General features: G+C 39.0%; 1 protein-coding gene across 1 annotated transcript; it reads right to left on the bottom strand.

Moving 5' to 3' along the window:
• Positions 1-363: 363 nt before the first annotated feature.
• Positions 364-1305, bottom strand: LOC122490247 (putative olfactory receptor 2B8). Its single transcript, XM_043592845.1, has one exon. The coding sequence runs from the start codon at positions 1303-1305 to the stop codon at positions 364-366; it is 942 nt and encodes a 313-aa protein (XP_043448780.1).
• Positions 1306-21480: the final 20175 nt, after the last annotated feature.

Here is a 21480-nt window from a genome sequence, read left to right as displayed (position 1 = left end):
TAGAATCTGCTGCAATATAAATATTGAATACCATGTTCTGGTGGTTTTTATTCTTATATTAGTATGCTTTCATGGTGTGTGTGTCACTGTCTTGCAATTAGAAACGGAAGTGTTCCCAAATGGGGGTGAACTAAGAAAATCATGTGGAACTTTTTACAATATTAATATGCTGCAGATGGTCTAGGTACACAAACTCAGCATCTCTGAAGGCTGCACTGCGTCCATGAACTTAGAGTTTGAACACTCACTTGCATAAAAGAAGAAATTAAGAAAGTTCCCTTGAGAGTTGTCAGGGGAAATGTTGAGGACACAGAAATCATAAAGACTCTGGCATTCAAAGTCTTCCATGAAAGGGTCTTCCCCTCAGTCATCTGGAGTCATAGCCCCTACACACATCTTCCTCATTGCTCCTGTCACATCCTTGTTCCGCAGGGTATATATAAAGGGGTTGACCATAGGGGTGACGATGGTGTAGAAGAGAGAAATGAACTTGCCCTGATCCTGGGAGTAGTTGTTGCTGGGCTGAAGGTAAATGTAGATGCCTGTGCCATAGAACAGGGAGACCACTGTGAGGTGGGACCCACATGTCCCAAAAGCTTTCCTCTGCCCCAAAACTGACTTTATTCTTAACATTGCCCTGACAATCTGACCATAGGAGAATGTGATTAATGCCATAGATATGAGGACAATGATCACACTGACAGAGAAGAGCTCAGACTCATTCACAGTGGTGTCAACACAGGCAAGCTTGAGCAGTGGGGGGATCTCACAAAAGAAGTGCTCTATTTTATTTATCCCACATAGTGGTACAAGGAAGGGGAGCACCATCTGCAATGAGGAGTTGACAAAAACAGTGAACCATGATGCAGAAGCCATCAGGGCACAGAGGCAGGCGTGCATGATCACTGTGTAGTGCAGGGGCCTGCAGACGGCTGCGTAGCGGTCAAATGCCATCACCCCTAACAGAATACATTCTGTGCCTCCCAACCCTAGATAGACAAACAGTTGAGCTACACAGCCAGCGAAGGAGATAGACTTGTCTGCTCCCCTGAGATGTACCAGCAGCTGAGGAACAGTGGTGGTCATGTAACACAGGTCCAGAAAGCTTAGGTTGGACAGGAAAAAGTACATGGGAGTCTGCAGGTGTGGGTCCAGGAGGGACAACACAATGATGGTTGTGTTTCCCAGCAGGGTGAGCAGATAGAAGATGAGAAGAACCACAAAGAGGACTCGCTCCAGCTGAGGCCGGTCAGAGAAACCTAGCAGGAAAAAGCCCGTGAAAGAACTTCCATTTTTCGGGTCCATCCTTTCTTACCACGTGTTTCCTGTCAAGACAAAGCATTTAGCAATTTATACAATATCTAAAAAAAAAAAACTGTTGGTGGGGGTATATTGATCATATAAAAAGACATGGCCATGACATTTTATCAAAACTCTTTGAATAAATGATGTACCCATGAAATTTCCATAGTTTTATCAATTTAGTTCCACATTGTCACAAAAAGTAAATCATTAGTTTTTAAGATAAAAAAATCAAATAATGGACCTGTGTTTTTATCAGTCATAGGAAATACAGTCTTTCAGTCTATGCTTACTAGTACTGTAAAATGTACATACATCTCACTAAATGTAAATGGAGTGAATTCTCCAATGAAAAGACTTAGGGTATCAGAATGGATAAGAAAACAAGTCCCATCATATGCTGCTTACAAAGACTCATTTGCAAAGACCAAGCATACTTGGGGATTAAAGAACATCCTACTAAAGAATGAAAGGGGTAACCAAGAATTTAAGGAGGAAATTAAAAAGTATATGGAACACAATGAAAGTGAAAACAAGACTGTCCAATCCTCTGGGATGTAGCAAGGGTGGTCATAAGAGGGAGTATATAGCAATCTAGGCCTTCCTAAAGAAGGAAGAAAGACCTCAAATACACAACCTAATCTTACACCTAAGTGAGTTGGAAGAAGAACAGAAAATAAAGCCTCAAACCACCAGAAGACAGGAAATAATAAAGATGAGGGCAGAAATCAATGATATCAAAATAAGAAAACCAGTAGAACAGATCAATGAGATGAGGACCTCGTTATGTGACAGAATTAATGAAATCAATAAGCCCCAGACAGACTGAGGGAAAAAAAAAAGGAAAGGACTCAACTAAATCATGAATGAAAGAGGAGAGGTCACAACCAACACAGCATAAATACAAACAATAATAAGAGAATATGATGAGCAATTATACCCCAATAAAATGGGCAATCTGGAAGAAATGGACAAATTCCTAGGAACCTTATCAACTACCAAAACTGAACCAGGAGGAAATAGAAAATGTGAACACACCCATAATCTGTAAAACAATTGAATCAGTAATCAAAAATCTTCCCAAACAAGTCTAGGGTGGGATGGCTTTCCTAGGGAATTCTAGCAAACATTTAAGGAAGAGTTAACACCTACTTTTTTGAAGCTGCCCCAAAAAATAGAAATGGAAGGAAAACTTCCAAACTCATTCTATGAGGTGAGCAGTACCTTGATTCCAAAACCAGATAAAGGCCCCACTAAAAAGGAGAATTACAGACCAAATTCCCTAATGAACATGGAAGCAAAAGTTCTCAAAAAGATACCAGCAAACTGGATCCAACAATACATTAAAAGAATTCTGCACCACTATCACGTGGGATTTATACCTGGGATGCAGGGCTGGTTCACTGTCCACAAATAAATCAATGTGATACATCACATTAATACAAGAAGGATAAGAACCCTATGATACTCACAATACATGCAGAAAAAGAAAGTAAGGATAGAAGGAATAGACCTCAAGATCATAGAGGCCATATGCAAAAAACCCACAGTTACTATGATCCCCAATGGGGAGAAACTGAGGGCTTTTCCCCTAAGGTCAGGAACACAGTGGGGATGTCCACTCTCTCCACTCTTATTCAGCAGTGTTGGAAGTCCCAGCCTCAGCAATCAGACAACAAAAAGAAATAAAGGGCATTCAAATAGGCAAGGAGGAAGTCAAGAGTTTACTCATCGCAGATGACATGATAGTCTACATGGAAAACCCAACAGAGTCCACCAAAAAATGGCTAGAACTGATACATGAGTTCAGCAAAGTAACAGGATATAAAATCAATGTACAGAAATCGGTCGCATTTCTATACACCAATAATGAAGGAGCAGAAAGAGAAATAAAGAAGTAAATGTTATTTACAATTGCACCAAACCCCTTAAAATACCTAGGAATAAACCTAGCCAAAGAGGTGAAAGTTCTATATGCTGAAAACTGTAGAAAGCTTATGAACAAAATTGAAGAAGACACAAAGAAATGGAAAAACATTCTAGGCTCCTGGGTAGGAAGAACAAATATCACTAAAATGTCGATACTACCCAAAGAAACCTACGCATTTAATGCAATCCCTCTCAAATAACACCAGTATTCCTGACAGAACTAGAACAAACAATTCTAAAATTTGTATAGAACCACAAACACCCTGAATTGCCAGAGTCATGTTGAAAAAAAAAAAAAAAAACAAAAGTGGAAGCATCACAATTCTGGACCTTGAGCTGTATTACCAAACTGTATTCAACAAGACTGTATGGCACTGGCATAAATACAAACACATATATCCACGGAACAGAATAGAGAACCCAGAAAGGGACCCACAAACCATTAGTTATGGCCACCTAATCTTTGACAAAGCGGGAAAGAAGATGCAATGGAATAAAGACAGTCTCTTCAGCAAATGGTGTTGGGAAAACTACACAGCGACATGCAGAAAAATGGAACTGGACCACTTTCTTACACCACACACAAAAATGAACTCTAAATGGATGAAAGACCTACACTGAAGACAGGAAGCCATCAAAATCCTCAAGGAGAACGCAGGCAAAACCTCTCTGATCTTGGCCACAGCAACTTCTTTCTGGACATGTCTCCAGAGGCAAGGGAAACCAAAGAAAAATGAACTATTGGGACCTCATCAAGACAAAAAGGTCCTGCACAGCAAAGGAAACAATCAGCAAAACTAAAAGGCAACAGATGGAATGGGAGAAGATATTTGCAAATGACAGATCAGATAAAGAGTTAGTATCCAAAATCTATAAAGAACGTAGGAAACTCAACACTCCAAAATCAAATGATCCAGTGAAGAAACGGGCAGAAGACAGGAACAGAAGCTTTTCCAAGGAAGACATCCATATGGCTCAGAGACACATGAAAAGATGCTCAACATCACACATCATCAGGGAAGTACAAATCCAATCCACAATGAGATACATCTCACGACCGTGAGAATGGCTAAAATTCACAACTCAGGCAGCAACAGATGTTGGTGACGATGTGGAGGAAGAGGAACTCTTTTGCACCGCTGGAGGAAATGCAAACTGTTTGCAGCCACTCTGGAAAACAATTGGAGATTCCTCAAAAAATTAAAAATAGAATTACCTTATGAGGGCATTTATCCAAATGCTCTCCAAAAGTGCTGATTCCAAGGGGCACATGCACCCCAATGTGTATAGCAGCACTATCGACAATAGCCAGGGTGTAGAGAGAGCCCAAATGTCCACCAACTGATGAATGGATAAAGGAGATGTGGGATATATAGATACAATGGAATATTACTCGGAGATCAACAAGAATGAAATCTTGCCATATGCAAGAACACGGATAGAAATAGAGGGCATTATGCTAAGCACAATAAGTTGGTCAAAGAAAAATACTATGATTTCACTCATGTGGAATTTAAGGAACACAACGGATGAATATAGGAAGGAAAACTAAGATAAAAACAGAGAGGGAGGCAAACCATAAGTGACTTAAAATACAGAGAGCAACCTGAGGGTTGCCGGAATGGGAGGTGGGCAGGGGATGGCTAGACGGGTGATGGGCATAAAGGAGGGGACATGGGATGAGCACTGGGTTATAAGTTATAAGTAGGTGATGAATCATGAAATTCTATTCCTGAAATCAAACTAGAAGACGTACAATTTAGAGGAAATGGGGATGAGGGAAAAGAGGTAGAGCCATCAGAAAGAGGAGCAGAGAGGGAGAGACGTTCTTAGAAATACGTACCTCATGTCCACACCACTGGATTTGCACACATCTTACGTGTTTTAAAATATAGTACAACAGAATCTACAAAATGCATTCAGATATAAGGATTTATGACCTAGAATACACTTCTTCAAAGAATTCAGTTACATTCAAAATCTCACTACTAGTTCTGCAAATAAATATTTCGGCAACATTGCCTCTGTAACTAAAGGATTATATTTGTGAAAGCTACACCAGGTTTTTCTTCTTCTTCCTTGTTGTTGTTGCTGTTGCTGTTATGGTAGTAAAACAAGTAAAAACTCAATCAGAGACACGCTGAAAACACCACCGTTGAATGACAGTGCTTCCCTTTTGACCCACAGATGCTTAAAAGTACCAGTTTAATGGGGACATTTTTTTTGTTTTATATGGATCCATTTATTTTTTAATTTTTCATATTGATCCATTTTATTTATTTTACTTTTTTAATTTATTGTCAAATTGGTTTCCATACAACACCCAGTGCTCATCCCAAAAGGTGCCCTCCTCAATACCCATCACCCACCCTCCCCTCCCTCCCACCCCCCATCAACCCCCAGTTTGTTCTCAGTTTTTAAGAGTCTCTTATGCTTTGGCTCTCTCCCACTCTAACCTCTTTTTTTGTTGTTGTTGTTTTTTTCCTTCCCCTCCCCCATGGGTTTCTGTTAAATTTCTCAGGATCCATTTAAGAGTGAAAACATATGGTATCTGTCTTTCTCTGTATGGCTTATTTCACTTAGCATAACACTCTCCAGTTCCATCCCTGTTGCTACAAAGGGCCATATTTCATTATTTCTCATTGCCACATAGTACTCCATTGTGTATATAAACCACAATTTCTTTATCCATTTAATGGGGACATTTTTAATGCCCCTAAGACTTTTGAAGTCTAGCACAAAATCATTCCTAATACAGTGAATTAAAATGGTATTTGATACAGTCTCAATGTGCAACAACCTCTCACATTGGATGCCTGTTCTCTCACTTATTACTGTCAAATAGTATTTTGTGAGATGTCACTTCAATTATGTTCTTTTTTGATGGTAATTAGTATAGAGAATGGCATTTTTTTGTTTTGTATATTCTGTTTATTTTTATTTTACCTAATAACATTTTCTCTCTATATACAACCTGAATATCCCCTAACTCACACCTGGTCAGAAAAGGGAATAGAAACAAACCATGTTTCCATCTCATAAACACACCGTAAGAATAAAATAATGAGGGGCTTCTGGGTGGCTCAGTCAGTTAGGCGTCCAACTCTTGATTTGGGCTCAGGTCATGATCTCACAGTTTGTGAGTTTGAGCCCCACATTGGGTTCTGCACACAGTGCAGAGCCTGCTTGGGATTCTGTCTTCCTCTCTCTCTGCCCTTCCCCCAGTCACACACTCTCTCTCAAAAATAAATACATAAACATTACAAAAAGATACATACCTAAAAAGCTTCACAGCAAAGGAAACAATCAACAAAATAAAAGGCAACCAACGGAATGGGAAAAGATATTTGCAAATGACATATCGGACAAAAGGCTAGTATCCAAAATCTATAAAGAGCTCACCAAACTCCCCACCCGAAAAACAAATAACCCCGTGAAGAAAGGGGCAGAAAACATGAATAGACACTTCTCTAAAGAAGACATCCGGATGGCCAACAGACACATGAAAAGATGCTCAACGTTGCTCCTCATCATGGAAATACAAATCAAAACCACACTCATATCACCTTACACCAGTCAGAGCAGCTAAAATGAACAAATCAAGAGACTATAGATGCTGGAGAGGATGTGGAGAAATGGGAACCCTCCTGCACTGTTGGTGGGAATGCAAACTGGTGAAGCCACTCTGGAAAACAGTGTGGAGGTTCCTCACAAAATTAAAAATAGACCTACCCTATGACCCAGCAGTAGCACTGCTAGGAATTTGCCCAAGGGATACAGGAGTACTGATGCATAGGGGTACTTGTACCCCAATGTTTATGGCAGCACTCTCAACAATAGCCAAATTATGGAAAGAGCCTAAATGTTCATCAGCTGATGAATGGATAAAGAAATCGTGGTTTACATACACAATGGAATACTATGTGGCAATGATAAAGAATGAAATATGGCCCTTTGTGGCAACGTGGATGGAACTGGAGAGTGTTATACTAAGTGAAATAAGTCATACAAAGAAGGACAGATACCATATGTTTTCACTCTTATGTGGATCCTGAGAAACTTAACAGAAGTCTATGGGGGAGGGGAAGAAAAAAAGTTAGAGACGGAGAGAGCCAAAGCATAAGAGACTCTTAAAAACTGAGAATCAACTGAGGGTTGATGGGGGGTGGGAGGGAGGAGAGGGTGGGTGATGGGTATTGAGGAGGGCACCTTTTGGGATGAGCACTGGGTGTTGTATGGAAACCAATTTGACAATAAATTTCATTAAAAACTAAATAAATAGGGGCGCCTGGGTGGCGCAGTCGGTTAAGCGTCCGACTTCAGCCAGGTCACGATCTCGCGGTCCGTGAGTTCGAGTCCCGCGTCAGGCTCTGGGCTGATGGCTCAGAGCCTGGAGCCTGTTTCCGATTCTGTGTCTCCCTCTCTCTCTGCCCCTTCCCCGTTCATGCTCTGTCTCTCTCTGTCCCAAAAATAAATAAACGTTGAAAAAAAAATTAAAAAAAAAAAACTAAATAAATAAAAAACAAAAACATATGAGGCATATTTACCAAGTAACTCATGCTGGCTGTAATAAATTATTGCTAAAGTGAAAAAAAAGAATGCATTCACTTACTTAATATTAAATGTAAATATGTAAATAAGTTCTTCATTTAATTTCATTCATAACCAATTTTATGGAATCACATAGCTAATAATTAGGCACATTCTAATCTTTAGTGTGAATATAAACGAGGGCCACCAAATTCTACCAAACTTCCAATGTGGCTGGAGGAGAAAAACCTCAAATCCTTTGAAACACTGTACAGTTTATAACCATTGGTTTTAATGGTGTCCTCAAATAATTTAAAATATTATCTTGTTGTTAATAAAATGTAATGGTTTATTTAAATTAAACTAGTCTTTGTATTTAAGTTCAAATTGATTATGAGTTCATCAGGAGACTTACAAATAATCAATAAGAAAAATGGAGGGAAGTTGATGGGTACTTTGTTGCTGTTTCTCAAAGATCCGTAACTTCCAGTTTCCTTCAGCATATTCTGCCTAAGGGGATAAACTATCTCCTTCTAAAAAGATTCTTAGACTTGGATTTTCTCAGTTATTCACATTCCGGGAGGATCCCATCCTGATAGTTATGTGGAGAACTGACACTCTGGGCATCCTGAGGAGGGAAAGAATTACAACCCTGCTATTTTGCTTTTCTTCTCAGGCCTCACTCAAGAGGAAGAAAAGTCCCAAATACACAATCTAACCTTGTACCTAAAGAAGCTAGGAAAAGAACAGCATAACACCTAAGGCCAGGAGCCAAATGGTAGAACAGCATGCAAGGTTTTTTTTGGCATCTCGCGTCTCTGAAATGCAGCCAGATCAACATTAAATCAACCACGCACCTGGAAAACTGATTTGAGGATTAACACAACAATCTGCACCACCTGAACCACAGAACTTGGCAGGTACACAACGCAGAGAGGTGAACTGGGGGAGAGAGAAGCTGCGAAGGGCAGGGAGCCATTTTTGTGTGTGGAGAGAGGACGGAGTTGAGGGCAGAGTACAGGAAAAACACCCCCCAAAGCAGCTGGAGAGAAAGTGGAAACAGCCAAGCAACTGAACTAAAAAGGGACAAAGGAGAAAGGAGACGGTTTAAATTCCATTAAGACGCTATAAACACGGTGGGGCACAGAGTCTGAAACTCCACAGCTCGATACCTGGAGGTGCTCTGGTGGGAAGGGCGAATCCCCAGGAGCAGAGTCGGGTCTGAGCCACATGGGGAGAAGCAGTCCCCCAGTTGGAAGGACATTCAGTAGAGGCTGTGCAGCCACCTGGTCCCAGTGGACCCTGGGAGAACAACCACATTTGCTGGTATTAGAACAAGGTCCTTAAGGGTGAAGCCTGATGCCAGATGTGTGTTGTGATTTTTCATAATCCCTGAAACGCTGCTGCTACACAATCACGGGAACATTTTCTGGGGTGGGCTGGCACCCAGAGGCAGTCTCTGGGCATTGGCAGCAGCGCCGTCTCACAAACATTCTTGGGCGTGGGCCGGCACCCGACCGTTGCTCAGCAAGCCCCTCCCAGAGAGGATCTGAGCAGGTCAAGATAAAACTCAAGAGGGAGGTGTCACCTGGCAGCCTGACAGCTTGTTCACGGATAGTGTAGAAGCCGGGAGTGGATGGAAGCTGGAGACAAAGGACGGGTGTGTGATTGCTGATCCAGGAGAACAGAGTTCCGATACCAGAGGCTGGGTAGCTGGGTGATGCCATTTTCACCCCTCCCATGCGTGCGCATATGTACCTACAGGTGCCAAAAGAATCCACCCCAGTCAGCTAAGCAGCACCATCTAATGGAGAACAGAGCCATTACAATAAACCCCATCCAATTTGAGCAACCTCCCTCTTCAGGAACACAAATATCTCTGCCAGCTTAGTTTATGGACTATAAATTACTTCATAGTCTGACTTCTAGGGAAAAACGATATAATTTCAATCGTATTTCAGTCTACTGGCTGGTCCATCTATTCAATTTTCTTCCTTTTTTTTCTCTTTTTGATTTCTTTTTCTTGAACACAGAAACAGAAAATTTTATTTTTATTTTGAAGTTTTATTAAAAATATTTTACTTAGTTTTTTCTACTATATTTTGTACATTTTTGTAAATTTTTCAAATTCTATTTTACTTCCATCATTTCATTTTATTCTATTTCATTGTATTCATTTTTTCAAATTTTCAAATGTTTTCCTTTTTCTTCCTTCCCCTTTTTCTCTAATCTATCAAGCTCCTTTCAACAACCAGACCAAAACACACATAGGATCTAGCATAATTTATTGGATTTTTGTGTCTGTGTGTGTTGTTTTTAATTTTTAATTTCAATTTTAATTTTTCTTTACCTTACTAGTTCCTTTTGTCCCTTCAAAATGACGGGGGGGGGGGGGAGATGAATTCACCCCAAGTGAAAGAGCAGGAAGGAACGACAGCCAGGAACTTAATCAACACAGATACAAGCAAGATGTCTGAACCACGATTTAGAATCACAATAGTAAGAATACTAGCTAGGGTTGAAAACAAATTAGAATCCCTCTCTGCATAGGTAAAAGACGTAAAAGCTAGTCAGGATGAACTCAAAAATGCTCTAACTGAGCTGCAACCTTGAATAGATGCCAAGGCAGTAAGGATGGATTAGTCAGACCAGAGTATCACCAATATAGAGGACAAACTTATGGAGAATAATGAAGCAGAAAAAAACAGGAAGACTACGGCAAAAGAGCACAATTTAAGAATTATAAAATCAGTGACTCATTAAAAAGGAACATCAGAATCATAGGGGTCCCAGAAAATGAAGAGAGAAAAAAAAGGGGTAGAAGGGTTATGTGATAACCCTTCCCCAAATCATAGCAGAAAACTTTCCTAACCTGAGGAAAGACACAGTCACCAAAATCCAGGAAGCACAGAGGACTCCTATTAGATGCAACAAAAACCGAGCATCAACAAGGCATATCATATTCAAGTTCACAAAATACCCAGGCAAGGAGATAATCATGAAAGCAGCAAGGGAAATAAAAAAGTCCTTAACCTGCAAGGGAACACAGATCATGTTTGCAGAAGACGGATCCACAGAAACTTGACAGGCCAGAAATGAGTGGCAGGATATATTCAGTGTGCTGAATCAGAAAAATATGCAGCCAAGAATTCTTTATCCAGCAAGGCTGTCATTCAAAATAGAAGGAGAGATAAAAAGTTTCCCAGACAAACAAAAATTAAAGGAATTCATGATCACTAAACCAGCCCTACAAGAAACTTTCAGGGGGACTCTCTGAGGGGAGAAAAGATGGAGGGGGTGGGAGGCCAAAAGCAACAAAGACTAGAAAGGACCAGAGAACACCACCATAAACTCCAACTCTACAAGCAACATAATGACAATAAATTCATACCTTTCAGTACTCACTCTAAATGTCAATGGACTAAATGCTCAATCAAAAGACAGAGGGAAACATTATGGATAAGAAAACAAGATCCATCTATATGCTGTTTACAAGAGACCCACTTTAGACCTAAAGACACATTCAGATTAAAGGTAAGGGGATGGAGAACCATCTATCATGCTAATGGTCAACAAAAGAAAGCTGGAGTAACCATACTTACATCAGTATACATTAAAATAAAGACTGTAACAAAAAATGAAGTAGGACATATATCATAATTAAGGGGTCTATCCACCAAGAAGACTTAACAATTGTAAATAGTTATGCTCCAAATATGATAGCACCCAAAAATATATATCAGTTAATCACAAACATAAAGAAACTCATTGATAATAATAACATAATAGTAGGGGACTTCAACACCCCTCTTACAACAATGGACAGATCATATAACCAGAAAATCAACAAGAAAACAATAGCTTTGAATGACACATTGGAAGAGATGGACTAGAGAGATATATTCAGAACATTTCATCCTAAAGCAGTGGAATATATATTCTTCTCTAGTGCACATGGAAAGCTCTCCAGAATAGATCACATACTAAAACACAAATCAGTCATCAACTAGTACAAAAAGATCAAGATCATACCATGTGTATTTTCAGACCACAACACTGTGAAACTTGAAATCAACCACAAGAACAAATTTGGAGACTAAAGACAAGAACAAATTTGGAGACTAAAGACTAGACACTTAGAGACTAAAGAACATCCTACTAAAGAATGAATGGACTAACCAAGAAGTTAAAGAGGAAATTAACAAGTACACGGAAGACAATGAAAACGGTAACACCACAGCTCAAAACCTCTGGAACACAGAAAGGCAGACATAAGAGGGAAGTATACAGGAAACAAGGCCTTCCTAAAGAAGGAAGACAGGTCTCAGATACACAACCCAATCTTACACGTTAAAGAGATGGAAAAAGAACAGAAACCCTAAACCAGCAGAAGATGGGAAATAATAAAGATCAGAGCAGAAACAGATGCTATTGAAACCAAAAGAAAAAAAAAACCATAGAACAGATCAATGACACCAGAAGTTGGTTCTTTGAAAGAATTAACAAAATTGATCAACCTATAGCCAGTTTGATCAAGAAGAAAAAGGAAATGACCCAAACAAATAAAGTCAAGAATGAAAGAGGAGAGATCACAACCAACACAACAGAAATAAAAACAATAATAAGAGAATATTATGAACAATTATATGCCAATAAAATGGGCAATCTAGAAGTAGTGGACAAATTCCTACAAACATATAAACCACCAAAACTGACACAGGGAGAAACAGAAAATTTGAACAGACACATAACCAGTAAAGAAATTGAATTATTAATCAAAAACTCCCCAAAAAAACAAGAGTCCAGGGCCAGATGGCTTTCCAGGAGAATTATACCAAATATTTAAGGAAGAGTTAACACCTATTCTCTTGAGTCTGTACCAAAAAATAGAAATTGAAGGAAAACGTCCAAACTCTTTCTATGAAGCCAGCATTACCTTAATTCCACAACCAAAGACCCCACTAAAAAGGACAAGTATAGACAAATTTCCCTGATGAACATGGACGCAAAAATCCTCAACAAGATAGGAGCCAAGTGGATCCAACAATACATTAAAAAAATTATTCACCACGACCAAGTGGGATTTATACCTGGGATGCAGGCTAGTTCAATATCCACAAAACAATCAGTGTGATTCATCACATCAATAAAAGAAAGGACAGAAACCATATGATCCTCTCAATGGATGCCAAGCGAGCATTTGACAAAATACAGCATCCTTTCTTGACAAAAACCCTCAAGAAAGTAGGGATAGAAGGAGCATACCTTGAGATCATAAAAGCCATATATGAAGGACCCAATGCTAATATCCTCAATGGGGGAAAACTGAGAGCTTTCTCCCTAAGGGCAGGAACAAGACAGAGATGTCCACTCTCACCACTGTTATTCAACAGAGTATTGGAAGTCTTAGCCTCAGCAATCAGACAACACAAAGAAATAAAAGGCATCCAAATTGGCCAGACGGAGATCAAACTTTCACTCTTTGCAGATGACATGATACTTTATATGGAAAACCCAAAAGATTCCACCAAAAAACTTCTACAACTGACCCATGAATTCAGCAAAGTTGCAGGATATAAAATCAATGCACAGAAATCGGTTGCATTCCTATACATCATCAATGAAGTGACAGAAAGAGAAATCAAGGAATCGATCCCATTTACAATTGCACCAAAAACCATAAAATACCTAGGATAAACCTAACCAAAGAGGTGAAAAATCCATATGCTGAAAACTATGGAAAGATTATGAAATAAATTCAAGGAGACACCAAAAATTGAAAAATATTCCATACTCCTGGATAAGAAGAAAAATATTGCTAAAATGTCAAAAATACCCAAAGCTATCTATATATTCGATGCAATACCTATCAAAATAACAACAGCATTCTTCACAGAGCTAGAAAAAACAATTCTAAAATTTGTATGGAACCAGAAAAGACCCCGAATAGCCAAAGCAATCTTGAAAACCAAAGCTGGAGGCATCACAATCCCAGACTTCAAGCTGATTACAAAGCTTTAATTTTCAAGACAGTACGGTACTGGCACAAAAATAGACACTCAGATCAATGGATCAGAATAAAGAACCCAGAAATGGACCCAAAATGTATGGCCAACTAATGTTTGACAAAGCAGGGAAGAATATCCAATGGAATAAAGACAGTCTCTTCAGCAAGTGGTGCTGGGAAAACTGGACAGCAACATGCAGAAAAATGAACCTGGACCACTTTCTTACACTACACACAAAAATAAACTCAAAATGGAGGAAAGTCCTAAATGTAAGACAGGAAGCCATCAAAATCCTAGAGGGAAAGCAGTAAAAACCTCCTCGACCTTGGCCACAGCAAATTCTTACCCAACACATCTCTGTAGGCTAGGGAAACAAAAACAAAAATGAACAACTGGGACCTCATCGAAATAAAAACCTTCTGCACAGCGAAGGAAACAATAAGCAAAAGTAAAAGGCAACCAAGGGAATGGAGGAAGAAACGACATATCAGATAAAGGGTTAGTATCCAAAGTTCTGTAAAGAACTGATCAAACTCAACACCCAAAAAACAAATAATACAGTGAAGAAATGAGCAACAGACATGAACAGACACTTCTTCAAAGAAGACATCCAGATGGTCAATTGACACATTAGAAAATATTCAACCACACTCATCAACAGAGAGATACAAATCAAAACCACAATGAGATATCACCTCACGCCTGTCAGAATGGTTAACATTAACAACTCAGGCAACGACAGATGTTAGCAAGGATGTGGAGAAAGGGGATCTCTGTTGCATTGCTGGTGGGAATGCAAACTGGTGCAGCCACTCTGGAAAACAGTATGGAGGTTCTTCAAAAAATTGAAATTGAACTACCCTATGACTCAGCAATTGCTCTATTAGGTATTTACCCAAGGCATACAGGTATGCTGTTTCAAAGGGACACATGCATCCCAATGTTCATAGCAGAGCTATCAACAATAGCCAAAGTATGGAAAGAGTCCAAATGTCCATCGATGGAAGAATGGATAAAGAAGATGTGTGTGTGTGTATGTGTGTGTGTGTATATACACACACACACATACACACACACACACACAAACACACACACACACAATGGAGTACTACTCAGCCATCAAAAAGAATGAAATTTTGCCATTTACACCTATGTGGATGCAACTAGAGGGTATTATTCTAAGTGAAATTAGTCAGTCGGTGAAACACGAATATCATATAATTTCACTCATATGAGTACTTCAAGATACAAAACAGATGAACATAAGGGAAAGGAAGCAAAAATAATATAAAAACAGGGAGGGGGACAAAACATAAGAGACACTTAAATATGGAGAACAAACAGAGGGTTGCTAGAGGATTTGGGGAGGGGGATGGGCTAAATGGGTAAGGGGCATTAAGGAATCGACTCGTGAAATCATTGTTGCACTATAGGATAACTAACTTGAATGTAAATTAATATATATTTAAAAATTAAAATGTTAAAATTTAAAAAAGCCTAAGGCCAGCAGAAGGGAAATAATAAAGATCAGAACAGAAATAAATGATATCGAAAGAAACAAACAAAACACAGTAGACCAGCTCACTGAAACTAAGAGCTGGTTCTTTGGAAGAATAAACAAAATTGATAAACCTCAAGCCAGACTTATCAAAAAGAAGACAGAGGAACCAAATAAATAAATCATGAATTAAAGATGAGAGATCACAACCAACATTGTAGAAATAGAATTATAAGAGAATGCTATAAAAAATGATATGCCAACAAACTGGCCTTCAGGAAGATACTGACAAATTCCTAGAACTCACAAACTACCAAAACAGAAATGGGAACACATAGAAAATTTTAACAGACCATAACCAGCAAAGAAATGGAATTCGTAATCACAAATCTCCCAACAAACAAGAGTCCTGGGTCAGATGGCCTCCCAGGGGAATTCTACCAGACATTTAAGGAACAGTTAATACCTATTCTTCTCAAACTATTGCAAAAAAACAGAAATGGAAGGAGGGCTTCCAATCTCATCCCATGAAGCCAGCATTACCTTGATTCCAAAAGCAGACAAAGAACCCCCTGCCCCCTAAGAAGGAGAGTAACAGGCCAGTATCCCTGATGACCTGGATGCAAAAAATCTCAACCAGAGAGATACAGCAAACTGAATTCAACAGTAAATTAAAGGAATTATTCACCAAGATCAAGTGTGATTTATTCCTGGGCTGCAGGGCTGGTTCACTATTTGCATAGCCATCCACTATTCACATGTCAATCAACATTATATACTACACTAATCAAAGGAAGGATAGGAACCATATGATCCCGTCAACCGATGCAGAAAACACATTTGACAAAATACAGCATCCATCCTTTGTTTGATGGGGGATGAGGAAAACTATATTTATTTTATTTACTTTTACATGTAAATTTTAATTCCAGTAATTAACATACAGTGTGGTATGACTTTCAGGTATACAAGATTACTATTCAACAATTCTATACATTACTCAGTGTTCCTCATGGTAAGTGTACTCAATCCCCTTCACCTATTTCACCCTCCCCCCACCCACCTTCCCTTTGGTAACTATCAGTTTATTCTTAATATTTAAGAGTCGGGTTTCTTTTGATTTGCCTCTTTTTATTTTGTTCTTTTGTTTTGTTTATTAAATTCCACATATGAGTGAAATCAAATGTTATATGTTTTTCTCTGTCTTTATTTCACTTAGCTTTATACTTCCTACATTCACCCACATTTTTTTAATTTAAATTTTAGTTAGTGAACATACAGTGCAATATTGGTTTCAGTAATAGAATTTACTGATTCATCACTTTCATACAACACCCAGTGCTCATCACAAGTGCCCTCCTTAGTACCCATCACCCATCTAGCCCATCTCCCACTCAACTCCCTCCACCAACCCTCAGTTTGTTCCCTATCATTAAGAGTGTCTTGTGATTTATTTCCTGTCTTCTCCCTCCCACACTTCCCATATGTTCATCTGTTTTGTGTCTTAAATTCCACATATGAGTAATATCATATGGTATTTGTCTTTCTCTGATTGACTTATTTCACTTATCAGAATACATTCTAGCTCTATCCACATCATTGCAAATGGCAAGATTTTACTCTTTTTGATGGCTGAGTAATATTCCATGGCATATATATATATATATATATATATATATATATATATATATATCCTCACATCTTCTGTTTAACATCATCTATTGTCAAGTTGGCTAATATACTGTGTGTAGTGTGCTCTTGATATGGGGGATAGATTTCCGTGATTCATCACTTACCCACTGCTTATCCCACAAGTGCCCTCCTCAATGCCCATCACCAATTTTCCTCTCTCCCCCAACCATCCCCCCATTACCCTCAGTTTGTTCTCTGTATTTAAGAGTCTCTTAAAGTTTGCCTCCATATCTCTCTATTTGTACCTCTATTTTCCCATTCCCTTCCCCCATGGTCTTCTGTTAAGCTTCTCAACTTCCACATAGGAGTGAAAACATATCTTTCTCTGACTGACTTATTTCACTTAGGAAAATACACTCCAGTTCCATCCACATTGTGGCAAATATCAGGATTTCATTCTTTCTCATTGCCAAGTAGTATTCCATTATGTATATACACCATATCTTCTTTATCCATTCCTCAGTTTATGGACATTTAGGCTCTTTCCATAGTTTACCTATTGTTGAAAGCACCAGCATCCATTCTTAATAAAAACCATCAACCACATAGGAATAGATGGGACATACCTCAACATTATGAAGGCCGTATATGAAAGACCCACAGCTAATATCATCCTTTATGGGGTAAAACTGAGAGCCTTTCTTCTACAGACAGCAATAAGACAAGGATACTCAGTCCCACCATTACGAGTTAACACAGGACAGGAACTTTTAGCCTCAGCAACATACAACAAAAAGAAATAAAGGGTATACAGATCAGCAAGGGAGGAGTCAAACGTTCACTATTTGCAGATGACATGATATTCTATGTAGAAACATGAAAAACACTCCAACAAAAGCTAGTGGAACTAATCCTGAATTCAGGAAGGTCACAGCATAGAAAATCAACATACAAGAATCTGTTGCATTTCTACACACCAATAAGGAAGTAGCAGAAAAAGAAATCAAGGAATGGATCCCATTTACAATTGCACCAAAAACCATAAGATAACCTAGGAATAAACCTAACTAAAGAGGTAAAAGATCTGTACCCTGAAAACTATAGAACACTTATGAAAGAAATGAAAGAAAGACACAAAGAAAGGGAACAACGTTTCATGCTCATAGATTGGAAGAACAAATATTGTCAAATATCCACACCACCAAAAGCAACATACACATTTAATGCATCCCCTATAAATATATCACCAGCATTTTTCACAGAGCTAGAACAATCCTAAAATTGCTATGGAACCATAAAGACTCAGATGTGTCAAAGCAATCCTGAGAAAGAAAAGCAAAGCTGGAGGTATCATGATCATAGACTCAAGCTATATTACAAAGTTGTAGTCGTGAGTACAGTATGGTACTGCCATAATGAACAGAAATGTAGATCAATGGAACAAAACAGAAAACCAGAAATGGGCCCATAAGTGTATGGCCAACTAATATTTGACGAAGCAGGAATGAATATCCAATGGAAAAAAGACATTCTCTTCAACAAATGGTGTTGGGAAAACTGGACAGTGACATGCAGAAGAATGACCCTGGACCACTTTCTTACACCATGCTAAAAAATAAACTCAAAATGGATGAAACACCAAAATGTAAGACAGGGACCATCAAAATCCTAGAGGGGAACACAAACAGCAACCCCTTTGAACTCGGCTGGAACAACTTCTTACTAGACACGTCTCTGGAGTCAAGGGAAACAAAAGCAAAAATGAACTATTGGGGCCTCATCAAGATAAAACGCTTCTTGGGGCGCCTGGGTGGTGCAGTCGGTTAAGCGTCCGACTTCAGCCAGGTCACGATCTTGCGGTCCGTGAGTTCGAGCCCCGCGTCGGTCTCTGGGCTGATGGCTCAGAGCCTGGAGCCTGCTTCCGATTCTGTGTCTCCCTCTCTCTCTGCCCCTCCCCCGTTCATGCTCTGTCTCTCTCTGTCCCAAAAATAAATAAACGTTGAAAAAAAATTTAAAAAAAAAAACGCTTCTGCACAGCAAAGGAATCAACAAAATTAAAAAGCTTCTGAAAACTGGAAGGGATATTTTCACATGACATATCAGATAAAGGGATAGTATACAAAATCTCTAAAGAACTTATCAAACTCAAATAATAAACCCAAGAAACAAATAATCCAGAGAAGAAATTGGCAGACGACCTGAATAGACACCTTTCCAAAGAAGACAATCAGATGACTAATAGACACATGAAAAGATGCTCAACATCTCATCAAGGAAATACAAATCCAGACCACAATGAGATACCACCTCACCCCTGTCAGAATGGCTAAAGTGAACAACTCAGAAAACAACAGTTGTTGACAAGAATGGGGAGAAAGGCGACCCTGTTACACTATTGGTGGGAATACAAACTGGTGCAGCCACTTGAAAACAGTATGTAGGTTCCTCAAAAAAATTAAAAATAGACCTTATGTCCCAGCCATTGCATTACTAGGTATGTATCCAAAAGATACAAAAATGCTGATTCGAGGGGGACACATGCACCCCAATGTTCATATGGCAGAATTATCAACAATAACCAAGTTATTGAAGAAGATAAAAAGAAATGGAAAAACATTCCATGCTCATGGATTGGAAGGATAAATATTGTTAAAATGTCAATACTACCTAAAGCAATCTACACATCCAGTGCAATCCCAATCACAATTGCACGAGCATTTTCCTCAAAGCTAGAGCAAACAATCCTAAAGTTTGTTTGGAACCACAAAGAATGTACTGTTCATGACAATAATATGTACAAAAACTCAGATCCATAACACAAAATATATTTATATGCAAACTGAGCTTTAATTAAGATCTAAAGGCTACAATGTCACATTCACTTGTTATGAGATGTTTATATTTATTATTCATCATTCAGAACTGTATGTTATTTCATAATGCGGTGGCTATATGTAAAGCTTAGACATATTGAGATTTTTAACACTTAATATACATTTTATTCATTCCTTAAATTTTCTTCTGGTGAATCTAAACAAGCTCCAAAGAACATGGGATTTCCTGGAAAATGGAGGTCATTTTTCGTATTTTTATAATATATCCCTGCATTCAAATTGTATGGAATCTTTGGCAGATGTGAGATACAAAAGCCTTAATCACTTCAGGCCTGGATCAAACAATTTGTAAATTGGTATGAAGAAAGGATCTAAATATATTTTACCCTTGAAACATTTGCTGCATTACTGTAGGGGAAAAAAAGAATTTAAAATAGGACTTGTGTCATTCAATGTCCTCAAAAGTCATTTTTTTAAATATTTATTCATCTTTGAGAGAGAGAGAGAGAGAGAGAGAGAGCAAGAGCGGGGGAGGGGCAGATTGAGAGGAAGACACAGAATCTGAAGCAGGCTATAGGCTCTGAGCTGCCAGAACAAAGCCCAAGCAGGGCTTGAACCCATGAACCATGAGATAATGACCTGAGCTGAAGTCAGACACCCGACCGACTGAACCACTCAGGTGCCCACTCAAAAGTCATTTTTAATGAATGAGGTGGCTCATCATAAATTCAAGCGAGGTGCACACCTCACATCGCACAACATTACACACATTACACATAAGCACCGGCCTGCTGTATTGCTACCTGATGCTCCCATTGTCCCTGGGATGAGTTCATCATGCCATCGCCCCCTGTGACAGGAAGGCTACATAAAATTACTGTTACACAGGTACGGTCACACTGGGGCCTAATATCTGAATGACTGTGTCAGGATTGGTGTTCCCAGGATTTCCTCTGAGCTAAATTTCATCTATCCCATGGTTGCCCACCAATTCTGTGAAGAAGCTGTGACACAGTCAACTTACAGACCTTCTAACAGAGCCATGATCAAATGCAAGAATAAGTGATATGCCTCCGGAAATTGCTAGAAAGTGCTAAAATGTTAATATTTCTTACACTGTTTTTGTGGTTCCTATTCTTATTTTGTGCACGCCTTTATCATATGTACATAAATGTCTTTTTGCAATTAGAATGGTCCTCCCAAAAGACGATGAAATAAGAAAAGGATTTTTTAAATATTAATATGATGGAGATGCACTGGGACACTAAACCAGCGTCTCCAGAGTTGGCAATGAATCCACAAGCTTGGAACATTCATTGCATAAAAGAATGAGGTATAGGGGGAGAACTGGGTTAGCTCAATTGGTTCAGCATCCAACACTTGATTTTGGCTCTGATCATGACCTCACACTTCGTGAGTTTAAGCCCTGCATCAGGTTTTCTACTAACAATGCAAACCCTGACTGGGATTCTCTCTCTTTCTCTCCCTCTGTCTCTGATCCTCCTCCACTCTCTCTTCCTCTCTCTCTCTCTCTCTCTCCCTCTCTCTCGCTCTATCTCTTTCTCTCTCTCTCAATAAATAAACTTTTTTTTTAAGTTTTAAAACAGAAAATGTTACTTAAAAAGAAAAATTAGGTAAGGAAATTCCCTTGAGAGTTTTCAGGGGAAATGTTGGACGACACGTAAAGGACACACAATCTTAAAGCCTCTGACATTCAAAGTGTTCCATCAAAGAGTCTTCACCCCAG

Source organism: Prionailurus bengalensis, chromosome B2 (genome assembly GCF_016509475.1).
Source record: "Prionailurus bengalensis isolate Pbe53 chromosome B2, Fcat_Pben_1.1_paternal_pri, whole genome shotgun sequence".
Classification (NCBI taxonomy): Eukaryota; Metazoa; Chordata; class Mammalia; order Carnivora; family Felidae; genus Prionailurus; species Prionailurus bengalensis.
Note: the sequence above shows the minus strand (reverse complement) of the source record. Positions and strands in the feature narration are given on the sequence as shown.

Bases quoted from the DNA above. Each gene is read 5' to 3' on its own strand.
- LOC122490247 (XM_043592845.1), bottom strand. From the start codon at position 1,305: ATGGACCCGAAAAATGGAAGTTCTTTCACGGGCTTTTTCCTGCTAGGT.